The 14057-nt window shown below is 37.6% G+C and overlaps 1 protein-coding gene across 1 annotated transcript in view; it reads left to right on the forward strand.

The window, feature by feature from the left end:
* Nucleotides 1–14057, forward strand: part of SV2C (synaptic vesicle glycoprotein 2C) — an 84113-nt gene that overhangs the window by 53017 nt on the left and 17039 nt on the right. Inside the window, exons 4-6 of the mRNA XM_009280290.1 lie at nt 7788–7921; nt 8078–8167; nt 12515–12625. Of these exons, the coding sequence (XP_009278565.1) occupies nt 7788–7921; nt 8078–8167; nt 12515–12625 (335 nt within the window). The remainder of the gene's footprint in view (nt 1–7787; nt 7922–8077; nt 8168–12514; nt 12626–14057) is intronic.

A 14057-nucleotide genomic window follows, 5' to 3' on the forward strand; every position in this document is an offset into this window, starting at 1 on the left:
TAACGATAGTTGCATTCAGAATGAAGCCACGTAGAAGTTATTCAGGCTTGATTCCTGGTAACAGGTGTCTGAAGTCTGGCAAAATGACTCAGAACAGAGACGAAACTCTTAATGGTGACCAAAGTCAAGACACTGCAATTCTGTGTTGAAGTGCTTTGAGATTTGGTAGGTTTCCAGCCCTATAGGATAGTTGCATTGTGTTTGTATTCAGGATTGCTAAGGTGCAAAATTGGATCCTGCATGGCGGTGGCCAGGTGGAGACATTTACATCAACATGACATCTTAGCAAAATGCATTTCTATTATTTCTCCCTATTTTGAGAATGGAAAATTCTAAGTGGCCAAAGTTAAACAAACAGAAGTGGAGGGCCACAAGGTTGTCTCCACTCCTCAGCAGTGACATCCTTTGTTCCTTTCCTGTAAGTGGAATGCTTTGCTCTTAGCTCTTATTTTCATGCTGTATCATATCGATGGGTGTAACAAATAGTTTAAATCAGGGGATCAATCTAGGAAAAGCTCACAAAGCTCTGTGTGATGAACCCACATCAGCTGAGCACCTCTCCAGGGCCAAGCAGCTATTGGAGAACAACCCTAATTCCCTTAGGAATGAGGTGCAGGTATAGCAAGAAACCACGTAGAGAGTTTTGTACAAATGTGATATTTATCCTTTCTGTCTCCCCTCATGGGGTGATGGCTCTGCATTTCTTGTCATAGTCTGTCTTTATGGATTTGGACAGTACAGTCTTCTCCCAAACTCTGTATACTTTGGCTCTGATTTTTCTCTTATTTTCATGCCTCTTCAGTGTTACTGAGATCTTCCAGCACTGAGTTAAGACTTAACCTATGTAAGTATTACTATTCCTGTTTTATAGATAGAGATGCAGCATATAAATACACAGAAAAACACAATAAAACACTGCAGAGTGCCAGTAACTTGCCATGTAATTGGATGACGTTAGGGAGAGTGGTGGCTTGGAGACTAACTAAAGTGAATAAACAAACATGTATACCTATATGTAAGACAAATAACTTAAGAGGGAGAGGAATCCTTATCTCCTGTCAGCTGGTTTGCTGCCAGCTAAGTCTTACAGCTGCCATTCAAACCAGAATGCTCCCTGCAAAGTGCATTTACCCAAGATCTTTTTTCTTTTTTTCTTTTTAACATGCTTTTTGTGTATACAGGTAATGATTAAAATTTATTTGTTTCAGTGCTGCTTGGCATAAGTAAAAAGGTTATTTGTCCAGCTCTGTGAAGTGTACAGGAATCCTCTTGTTATCATACCTTTCTCAGTCATATAGTAAGTGCAGAAGAGGCAAAACCAGTTCGGAAAATGCCCTAAGCTGCCTCTTTCTACTCTTTTGCCACTGTTTGTTACAACTATTGTGTCTTTGGAATAGTCCACTGAAGGGGAGAATATGGGGTGAATATGCAGAAAATTTATAATGGTCAATTCAGTTTGCAAGTCCTTTCTCTCTGGTTCTGTATAACTTCCCTTCTGCCCTGTAAGACTTCGTAAAATGTGAACTGCTAAAGAGTGATTTTGCCTTGTTCACATCTCTGTTTTATTTAGTTGGCCCAATATCCTTCCCAGTAAAGAAAATTGAAGTGCAAGAACAGCTTCCTTTGTTGAAGTCAAGGTACAGACATGCTATTCCCACTAGGCTCAGTACTGACAACAGCTGACTTCAAGTCCCTACATGTATTCACGTTTATCTAGCTAGGACGACAAGTGAGATCCTGATTTCCTAATCATAAATAGACCACTGATTAAACATCCTTTGCCACCTCTAGCATCTGCCAAGATTAGACAGATGACATGACCAGGCTGTTGGGTGCCTGCAGTTCTCTTATTTGGAATTGCTGCTTTAATTCTCTTACATTATTACATCTGTTCATCTCTTCTGCCATTTCAGAGATTAACTTCTTGCCTGTACTGGCTACTGTGAGTCACAGCATCTTGATACAGCCATATTTTAGGGCCAAATGAAAGTCAAATTTCAGACAGACCGTTGCAATCCATGCACACAATGACTTACAAGCTTCCCTTGCCTTTTTTTCCCCCGGCATTGCTAGGTATTCTGATTTGAAACTATTTTTTATGGGTTTTCTAACTGGCCTGTCACAGATATATTAGCATTTCCATAGCAAGGAAACAAACCCAAAAGTGCTATATTCTGCATGGAATATATGTAAGGTTAAATGAAAGGCTGACATATCATTACTAAACCTCAAATTTTGGGCATGTATCATACTATATCATTGTCTGAATTATGGGGATATACAAACTTCCTCCTCAATGAAAAGTAAAACTGGGCAGTACTATAGCAGGTATTAGAAACATTTTAAAAGTGGATTATTGATGTCACTATTCAGAGGTACTACACCTGGAGACCTCACCTGGACTACAGTGCCATGCACTGGATAGAGGAGTTGTGTCTGATGTTATTAGAGTGCACATTATTTTCTATGTGAGGTCAGCCCTGCTTGCAGCTGTCCTGGGGCTTATCTGAATGGCAGATGATGTTACCGGAGCGATCGGAGACCTGATAATCTCAGGTCTTCAGAAGATCAAGGCCAGCACAGGGAAGTGATGGGTGTCAGTGGTTAACAACCCCCTCCTCTGCGAGAGAGGAAATGTGTCTTTAGACAATGCCTTGTTCCTTTTATTCATAGGTTTAAGTGTCAGCAGACCAAGTCTGAGTTTAATGTATTTGTAAAATATATCTGTTTATTACTTACTTCTTTCATTGAACTGTTGATCCTCATGGTTCCCAGGGACTAACAGCATCAGCTAGAGAGCCAGGCAGACGCAGATGAGAGTTAGAGAGTCTTCTGCAGGCACCTTTGTTAAGATACCCCCATCATGGCCTGCCACACGTCAGCTATTTCCGGAATCCCTCTGCAGAAATTACCAGCAGCTGACCTGCTGAGCCAGTGGGTTTGTAGAGTATCTAACTGTCTATATAGGCTAAAAATAACACCGCCTTTCCCATGCGATATTATTAATCTAATCACAGGAAAGACAAGCGTTCTACTTTGTGTTACTGGAATTTCACATTAATACAAGTACAGAATAATTCTGAAAACATGATTTCTGCATTGGTTGGAAATCATGTGTTTTGCTCAGTCTTGTAAAAATGTCTGACTGAGCTTCCTCAGCTATATAACTTACCTGAACTACTTTTTTCAGTTTCAGTGATGTTTTACTACTATTCTAATCAGTACCACTAAAATATATGGGCTCAAATCCTAGATGTCACACACAGTTAAACTTGGTAATGCCAAGACAGACTAAATATAAGTGCAATAATAATGTGTTTCAGTACTGCCAGCTGCAAAATATTTCCAGTCCTCCTTCTAATTCTGACGTAGCTTAGATTTGGGAAATACTCAACAAAACAACATTATTTAATAGCAGAAGTCTTTCTGCAGAAATTTTTTACTTATTATTTGTATTACGTGCGGTATCAGTGCCACCACATGGCAATTTAGAGCAATCACACATCTTAATTACTGGAAATTTTTCAAATTTAAAACATTAAAAATTGAGTCTAGAAAGCTGAGTTCTGACCAAAGATTGTGTGTTAAAACAGAACTAAGAAAAGTTATAAAATCATTGAAAGGATTCTGCAGAAGAATCTGTCGAGTCTATGAACTCCTATAAATTCCTTGGCTATCTTTCCCCTCCGCCCCTAATTTTAGGGATATTCTTGCATCTACTCCCTCCTTTGATCTATCAAAAGAGAGAAGCTTATGCAAACTTGGATTTTGACAATTTCTGACGTTGCCATGAATCTAGTGCCTCTGATTCCTACTGAATGACTAACAAAAATTGTTACCAAGTATGGTCGGTCTTTAGCTAACCATGCTATAAAATCCCTACATTCCGTTAGGCTTTCTTTGCCCACATCAGTCTCTTATAAAGGTGTTTCACAACTTTATTCCTCTGGTATTTAGAAACCTTCCCCTTGTCAGCCAGTATTTATAGAGAGCCTGTAAGCACCCATATTTTTCATTGCCCACATTGCACTTTAGTGTAACCCTTATGGATATGTAGAGAGCTATCAAGTTCTCTTTCAGACCTCATTTTGGAAAGTTAAGCAAATCATCCCCATTAGTCTGTTCTCTAGTAACCTAGCCACTGTAAAAGACGATCCTTGTCCTTGAAGATACCACTGTTTATCAGGTAATATACATTTATAAAATTCAGCATAATATGGGCAGGTTTACCTCTATATTTATTCAGAAAGTCTATGACAGAAATGCTCTTTTCTCTCCTTTGGAGCAAGAACTTGTTTATAATATCCTTTTAATTTATTACTATTATGGAGCAGATGAAATGCTGTGTTGGAAGGGAAAATTTTGTTAACATTGAATTCAACATATAAATTGGTGATTAGATATAGATTAGCATCTTGTACATTCTGGTTTTGCTCTGCTGTGTGCTGCTGTGTTTCTGTTATCAGTAATTGCCCTGTCTGTGATTCACTTGGCCTTTTCCAGCAGTCAGTAAAGTGAGAGGGTGGTATTTGGCACAAAGGTTGCTGCAGCAGCTTCAGATTCAGTCATTGCGGATTTTACGTTGCTCTACAGCACATCATTCCCAAGATGCATTTGGGCCAAGTGTTATAGTAATTCATAAAACATTGGGAATTGCCACCGTTTTCAAGATTAATGACTCTTGAATACGACATAGCCAGGGAGCAAGGGTGAAGTTTAGCTCTAGGTTGCTGTGCAGTGCTCTGAAAGAAACCGTGTAGAGCTGCTGTCTTTGCTATTGTGTCATAAACCAGGGAAGGGAGAAGCAAATTGAGTTATAGCCAAGAACACACTTCCATTTGGTTTCAAGACTTATGTACAATAGGAATGAAAGCCACTTTCTGAGCTAAATTCAGAGCTACTCTAATGGCTCAATTTTCCAGATTAGCTCATGACCTAGGAAAATGGGATGTGTTAAACGTAAGAATAAATCTAAACTTGCTCTGCCTTCAAAATATAGGTGTGTTCTGCTGATCTAGTGCTGGTGCTTTCTTGAGAGCAGCCTTAAGAAAGCTGTGTTGCAGCTGGCTTTTTTTCTACCAATTGCTTCTTATAATCCTGACATTCACTATTATCATTAATTCAGCAGATATGTTAAATCACAAGATAAATTGCAGCAGCTGATACAATACATGCAGAAAAAGATGGAATAAGAGCAATAAAAAACTTAATGAACATTTCACTTGACATGCCCCCCAGATATTTTGAGGAGTAAAAAAGATGTTTTGCAGGTTGTCAGGATGACAGCAGGATGAACAGTGCCCTCGTTGCTTTTAATTGTGTAGCATGGTTCACTTACATTAATAAATGACACCTTAAAATAAGTTATCACCAGCATTTTCCAAGACTGGCTACAGAGCACAAGATGTTGCTGTTGTTTTGTAACAGATATAAAGCCAGGTTGATTTCATTTACCACAGAAGTGCCCTTTATGCAGCTCAGTCTCATAAAACATAAACCAGAGCAGTGAATAGCAGATTGTCTAAATGTACCAGTGGCTCTGTGTATTTCTGGGACAGTTTCTAATGACAACAAGAGCCAGTACCTTGACCGTGCTGCTCTGAGAGATGAAGCCCCCCATCCTGTGCCGCCTTCCCCATGGCACTAGCAGTTGCACGGCTGCCCAGCAAGTCAGATTAGCTCACTGCTCAGACCGAAAATTAACTTAACCAAAAGGAAATAATTTTGTGAGTTCTGTATCAGGTGATTTTGTACCATAGTTTAGAATATATAATGAAGAATATTATTCTAATGATTACAATAGAATGTGTACACAATACCCAAAACACAGGTATGGTTTCTAATTGCCTTATTAACTCACTGTAAACCTTTCCTTCTTTATTTTCTTCCCTTTCCAATTTAGATGTAAAGTATACCCATATTATTTAAGATTTGAAATTCCAAAAGATCAAAAGTTGACATTTTCCAAAAATCAGTAAAAAGTAAATTTTAATATACTTTACATGCTTTTTTGTTTGTATTGTTTAATCTTAAATTTTCATTCCAAGTTTTATTTTGGAATAAAATTTAATATTAAATTTTAGACAGCCTCTTTTTGTTGGAGGGAACTGTGGAGGGGGAAGGTATGTTTATCTGGAGACTTACTTAAAAAAAGTAAGCTCATTGCCAACACTGTCATTGATTTTACCTCTCTCTTCCTGGGCTAAAGATGGCATAGCTAAATGAGGCTGTAGAGCAAGCTGATATAATTTCAGAAACACAGCAAGTTTGTAGGAGACGAGAAAAACAGGTTCCCAAGTCCACAGATCAAAATGTTTCACAGAGCTATTGATAAAGGGACAAAATAAATTATGGGTTGACTGTATTTTTTGTATGGTAACATGCAGGTACTTTAATATGAGAAGGGATTTTTTTTTTCCAAGAATGTATTTATCATCCACAGCATGAGATCTTTAAATTCCAAAATACAGTATACATTTAACAGATAAATACCTTCTTTGAAGAACTATTTAATAGGCCAATTGGTACCATGTTGTACCAGTTGTTTACCGACATCCAGACAGATTTAATTAACCATGTCTTTTGTCTCGAAAAATATGTTAGCAAAGAAATATATCAGATTAATCTGGCGTCAGCTCTTTCATTAGCCAGGATTCCATTTTCTTCCAGTAACCTCTTCTGTCCTTTATCATTACTCTTATCTTCTACTCATCTTTTAATAAGTTACCCTTGAAAATTTTACTTGAAAATTTCTGCTGTATTGAAGCCAAACTAAAAGGCCAGGTAGTTACCCTGATAATATTTTTCTCTTTCTTAAGAGAAATTCTTAGGTTTCTTACAATTCTAGCATTTCAATAATCCAGTTATAATATACCAAACAATCAATATTTATTAAAAAGCTGGACTACCAGCCCTGCGGTATCACATAGAGGTTTTCCAGTATTTCCTTTTGTGTTCTTCTCAGTATAGTTTAACAATGGCTTCTACAGCATGTTATTAGTCAGCACTCAGAGGTATCTTAAAATCAATTTTTCAGCTGAGAAGAGTTGTTTTCTTGTTGTTCTTTTTTCTTAATTTCTTTATATAATCATTAATTCTCTCTCTACTTCAGTGTTAAGGTTGCTTATCTCAGATAGAAGTTTAAATACTGAGTATTTTTTCCTGTACCTCTAGTTATGGGGCAGGGGGGATGAGTGTCACTTTACTTTTAACAAAATTTAAGGAGTGGTATAGTGCTCTGGAACAAGATGGAATCAGCAGTTAGGCACTGTAAATGCTTTATGTGTTGCACTGTATTACATTAGGAGACTCTTATGAAGAGTATTAAAATTAACTCTTTGTAGAAAAAGTTAATAATAATAAGGAAGGCTGTACAATTCCTTAAAATATATCATCTGAGTGTAGATTTTTAATTCTCTCTTCTTCCAGTATTCATAGAAAACTATTTCTTTGTATATGTATTCTTATGTGATGCTGTCCCTGTTTGGTTCACGTAACTACCTTCATGCAGATTTTGCTAAGAGACTTGAAAGAGGCTTCTTCATCCCTGTGTGAGGAAGTCTCCCACCCTGCATAATACGGCCATTTTCCAGCATGACTAGTTACATACAAAAGGCTGAAATTCATAGTGTAAGATTATTTGTGAAATCATCGATGTTTGTGGAAATAGAAGAGATCAGTCAGGCTTCATTTAAATACAGGTATCATTTTGCAACTCCAGGAAGCTGCAGACTCCCACGTACAATACTCCTTATTTCTCTACATTTTGTGAATTTCTGCTTTCATAGGATGGAGTTTCAGCATGGGCTCTGCCTACCAGTTCCACAGCTGGCGAGTATTTGTGATCGTCTGCGCACTGCCCTGTGTCTCTTCCGTGGTAGCCCTCACCTTTATGCCAGAAAGCCCGCGGTTCTTGCTGGAGGTATAACTTTCCAAATGGTTTTTAGATTCCAGTCAAAATTATTTCTGTGTTTACATCATGACCTCTATATAACAGGCATTAAAATTGTTCAGTGACTATAGTAAATATCTTCATCTGTATGTACATATTGTTGAAATGTTTTGATCAAACATTTAGGTTGGAAAACATGATGAAGCTTGGATGATACTCAAGCAAATTCACGACACAAACATGCGAGCTCGTGGTCAGCCTGAGAAAGTCTTCACAGTGAGTATTGCTTTTAAAGCTAATCGCTTAGCACATCAGCAAGCTTGCTGACTGGCAAAGTCTGGAGGGCTTGAGCAATCAATATTAATACTCTGCATGACAAAGCCAATCATTTGCAGTCTAAATACCTGAGTATAAGAACCAAATTACTACTGAAATTGTTATATATACAGCAGATCTTAAGATATCAGCCTTTAGCCAACATATTCTTAAGCGTATGAACCCACAGTGTGATAATTTTCTGGTGTACCAAGATACTTAATAGACTCCATATGTGTTTTATTTACTAAGTTTACTTCACTCTTAATAATAACAGTCCAAATTAGTTTGCTGTTGTGTCTTTAAAGCATTTGAAATTATTTTATTCATTTTTATCAGCTAAAATAATAATTTTAAAAAATTCATTTTCACTTCTGTGAAATAGTAATTTCAGACATTTAATTTTCTCAAAATATCTTGGAAGATCAACTGTAGCTTGTTGACTTGCAGGTCTAATGATAAGGCCATATTCGAAGTATTGATGGGTTGTATCTATTTGGAGAAAAAATTGGTAATTCAGATGTGGGACTTTTTTATGGCATCTTCCTTATTTATGAAGAATATACACAACAATTTTGTCTTCCTGGATACAGTAGGACCAAACAGCAGAAGGCATTTTCTTGCTTTGAAATCCAGTCTGCCTTTCCAGCTTGTGCTGTGCTGTGGAAGTGCTGGCACTCTGCTCCCTCTCAGAGCCATGTGTGGGATGTTTTTCCTCTTCCAGAGGCTTTCTTCTTACTTTAATGCACATATAACTCAATTAAGAAATCCTCTTAAAGGTTCTGCATTTACAGGCAGTCTCGAGGAATGACCATCTGACCATATAACTTTATTCCATTGATACTTGCAGTTTATTGCCTTGAATGTAGTTTCCGTTGCCTCCATTTAATTTTTTCCACAAAGAAGCTCAAGAACTCCTACATTTAGCCTGAAAGAAGGCTGGTTAGCACATCTATCATATTAAATCCACATTTATTGGTACACCGGTGACCTACCCCTAATCCCATCAAACCTAATATTTTATTTTCTGATTTCATTTACAAGTAAAGGGATTTGCCTAACACTGCACAGCTAGGGTGTAATTTCACAATTGGCTTTTGCTGATCTGAGCTGCTTTCAGACAGAGTATGCCTGCCCCCGGTCACTCTTTGTTTTTCTGCCAGCGTTGATATTCATTGACTGATTGCACAGTCAGCCATAGCACAGAGCCTGTCCCCCTACGGTGTTGGTTTAGGCATGAGGAAGAAGACAGAAATGTGCTGGGACAAAAGGTGGGAGGAAGGATCAGCCACAGTCTCACATCAGTTTGACGTAATCGTAATCATGTCCTAAAGCAGCCGTGGAGAAGAAAACAAAGCACATGCTTCTTGTTTCCAGTTCTTGTGATCTAACAAGTCTTCCTCTCTACGGTTGTTAAAATGTGACGCTGAACCATGTTGAACTCAGAATTTTATTTATAGCTGGTTTTGTTAATTGGTCAGACATGAATAAGGCATAAATAAGGAAAACCCACCACTTTATTGGGATTTTTGCCAGTTTCTGCCATGAACATTGGGAAAACTCAACTCCAGATATTGAGGAGTTGAAGGATTAGAAACACTGTACTGTACGTCAAGGTTACACATGTACAGAAGTCTCTATTTTTAGCTTACATTAATACGATTAGAAAATGCATCGTCTCCTCATTGGACCATATTAGCACTTCATCTTATAAAACCCAGAAAGCAAAGAACTTATGCATAATTTGTTTGGGACATCCTTTTAGTCTCTCTCTTTTTTTAATATAAGTTAGTCCTGGATATTGTGACATTTTGTCTCAGTAATTTATTCACACAGCTCTCCTAAACCCCGTTGCTTCACTCAGTACCATTCTATGACTTACGCATTACTCTTTTCCCCCACTTCGTGTCACTAGTTACACCAGATACGCTTTGATAGTGTTTTCTAACTCTACAGCTGATGTAACTTTTTCTCCATTACTGCTATAGTTTTAGTGTGCTTTCCTTTTATATGTTTTCATAATTATATTGATGTCATCTGTTCCTAGAAGCTTTTTTCATGTCATGTTTATTTTTGTTACTCATATTATTGAGGATTTTATCTTCAGACCTTTAGAACAGGGAAGGCATCAACTGATGAACAGTTGGTTTTAGAGTTAGAAACTCCAAAATGGATGTATTCTAGTTACTGACTGTGGAGGTGGTGGCTCTTAATACTTTTGAAAATCTGTCCTGAGAGCAGTGACACTAACAGAGATGGTAGTAAGTTGATAGTATCTTCTATTATGGGACTAACCAAGCTAAACATTTATGTACATGCTTAATTACCCTCCTGGGTCCCTAAAATATACATTCATTGGATCTGTTGGTTTAAATGTTTGAGTAAAAAAAAAAAAATCTTTGTATCTTTAAAACCAAAATTCTCTCCACTCTTCCATTCCTATGTATTAATTAATCTTTTTTTCTGCAAACATTTTCCTTTGCAGCATTTCTTGATTTTGTAAAATTTAAAACATTGCATATTTCTAGCCATTTCTTTTAAACAGAAGATCCATTTTCATTAAAATAGGTATTCTTTATTGTTTTTTCTTTCATTCTTCATATACTGACAGCTGAATTTGCACCGTCCAGATGGACCATTGTCCCGATTCAATAGGACTTTTCTTATGTTAAAGAACCATCAAGGCCAGGGGCTTTTTGTCCCCAGTCACATACAGTGGTCCTAGGATATATACATGTTTCCCCAACCTCCACAGCTCCAAATGAGCCAGGTGGCCAGGATGGTGACAAGGCTGCCCCTGAGCCTACAAGAGTGGTACTGGTTTATATATAGTGTGATTCAAAACACATGCCCTTTCTGCCCGGAGGTGTGGCATGTGAGGTTGTCTATATGTACAAGGTCTTAAATAATCTCGGAGGACTCAACTCAGTCTTTTCTATAGCGTGTTTCATAAAAGCAGTTTAAGAAAAGGTTAAAATCAATGGAATGATGCAGACAGGATTACTGCTATTGGAAGAGGCCTGACGAGCAGGGTACAGCCTTTTGATATAGTCATGGTTTGGCAAGACAGTGAGCTGCAGTATTTCAGAAATGAGGGTGGTTATAGCTAAAACTGCTTAGTGGGCTTTTGTTTGTTTTTGTTCACGGGATGAGGCTGCTGGTGCATTTTAAACAGCGTACATCTGTAAAAGCAGTAGGCTGAAAACTAGAGCTTTACCATCAATACTGCTATTCCCTGATGTCCTGTAATCCACTCTGATACTTCTGTGGGGGGTGCTGTCCTCATTCTGTTAAGAAGAAACAAAAGTTATTCCTGCCTTCAGAAACTGCAACCAAACATTGAACACTCAGTCTGTTGCGCTCTCCCTCCTTATATGTCAGTTCCTTTCCCTATTTTATTTATTTCTTTCCATTCTCTATTTGTCTTATTTTTAAATAAACTGTGGATGAATACACTGCCTTTTATGATATAGCTATGAATCTGGGACCAGAGCGGAAGCCAAAACCAAAACCATACAATGGTATAAGTTTGTCGGTCCTCTGTCTGGAAAGACCATATAACACATTCTTGTTCTGCTACACAGGAAAGTGCAAATGAAAATTAGCATTGTAGGCAACATCACATTTTCTGTCACTGCTAAATCCTTATTTTTCCCTGATGTCTGTTTATCTCATTTCACTTTAGATGAAGTAGATGATTGCTCATAACAGCAATAACGTGTGGTTCCAGATCGTTTCACCTTTTTCTTTCTTCATTAAAAAGGATAGTCAAAGTCAACATCCAAAAGACAGAGTTCCCTGTCTAACACTACAAGAAATAAGAATAAAAGAAAAATGTTATTCAACTATTAATTCTTGACATTTCAAATACTTCTATTTTCATTACTCTATCTTTAATCCATAGACTTTCAACAATGTTGTGATAGCAAGTCAGAAACAACTTGATAGCAAATTCTGGACATGGTTAACTGAGGGTTTAAATAATGTTTTATCCTTTGTGGCATTAGGGCTATGTACAGCAACACTCTGGCAGAACCTGACAGTACCAGTTTGTTTCATTCAGAGGAAATGGATTTCCTGCATACTTTGAATATAGAGCTTTTCCAATACAGTTGCATCCATAATGAACTTTGGCATTATAGTGTGCTACTGTTCCTTTATATTTCTCAAGCATTTCTAGTGTAGACACAGGTTTAATATCTGCTCATCTTTAGTTTATGGGGTTTATTAAAACCTTCCAATACTCCTCAACAGGCAGTTAATGATTCAAGAAAATGCAAATATTTGCTGTTCTATTTTTATTTCTAGGTTAACAGGATTAAAACTCCAAAGCAGATAGACGAGCTCATAGAAATAGAGAGCGATACAGGAACTTGGTACAGGAGGTGTTTTGTTAGAATTCGCACAGAGCTATATGGTGTAAGTAACAACATCTCTGTTCGTTCTGTAATTACCTTTCATCTTTTTAATTAGACTTCAGAAATGGGATGGGTTGATTGAGCTCATGCTGGTGATAGCTGCAATGCTACATTTTCCATGCAACTGAGAGATTCAGGAACCAGCGTAAGGTTCTGGTTTCCTGACCCAGAAGAGGCACAGGTGAATCACAGAGGTTGGTCCCAGCTTCTGAGGAGGAAAATGCTGCACTGGTCTTCACACAAGTGATGGCTAATAGTTACATAGCCATATTCCCAAGCACCACAATATAATATGTACTGGGAATGCATATCAATATATACCTATGGAAAGAGGTGACACATGATGAGACGAAAAATTATCAGCAGGAACTTGAGGCAGCCACATTACTTGCAAATGGTAAAGTCGTGAATAAATTGTGTAAATGAATGTCAATAAAATCTTTATAAGGCATCGTATCTGCATGTATTTTTAGGCATGTCAAATGTTTTACCAGGAAACTACATTAAAGCTATTTCAGAGAGTTCAATACAAGCTCACTGGGACTGTGCTCCATATCCTTTTTTACTTTTTTGCAAAACCAAAATTATACAGTATCTTTGAACCTTGTAATGAAAATTGAGAAAAGACTTATTAATTAAAAAAAAAAAGTAAAAAATATTCACAGCTGTTAAAAATCCGGCATCTTAAAGTTCTCCAGAGCCATGATGAAGTGTTGTAAACCAAGGTTTGTCACAAAATTGCTTTGCTTGGAAAAATGGCATTTTCCCTATGAAAAAAAAAAATCCAGAAAGTGTCTACTTTTATAATTATTTGTCCAAAAATGGAGTAGTTGAATACTGAAATGTTACAATTTGGCCTTGTTATTAAACCAGCTTTAAAGGAGTTGCAGCTCGGTTGTCTCACATCCTTGTTATCTCACTGGACTAGCCTCTGGGTCAGAGCACCTTCCCTGTTGCATGATGTGTGCTGAAACCTCCTAGGACAGACTGCCTCTTCAAAAGGAGATGATCATCCTGAGATGAGAGAGAGAGAGAGGAAAATACCATTCTCAGTCAGCTCTGCTGTAGCATCTCTGATGTGGGGGTAGTCCCAGCTTTTCCTCATATAGTTGAAGTACCAATTTCTGTGATAGGTTATGATAGATCAGACTCTGAGTGTGTATGTTGAATTATGGAATATAGTTTGTCTAAACTTAAAGCAGTGTAATACTGGGAAGTGAGAAGAAAACATTTTTGACAAGATCTCTGGTTTATTTGAGATAGTGAAATGAAGCTGCCTAGAGATTAGGAAAGTTTGAAGTTATCAGAGCAGGGGGGAATTAATGGATACAGTCCACACTGGTGCAGAAAAAATTTGGTATGAGCCAGCAATGTGCGCTCACAGCCCAGGCGGCCAACCATGTCCTGGGCTGCATCAAAAGAAGCGTGGCCAG

Source organism: Aptenodytes forsteri, unplaced genomic scaffold (genome assembly GCF_000699145.1).
Source record: "Aptenodytes forsteri isolate BGI_AS27 unplaced genomic scaffold, ASM69914v1 Scaffold387, whole genome shotgun sequence".
In the NCBI taxonomy this organism is placed as follows: Eukaryota; Metazoa; Chordata; class Aves; order Sphenisciformes; family Spheniscidae; genus Aptenodytes; species Aptenodytes forsteri.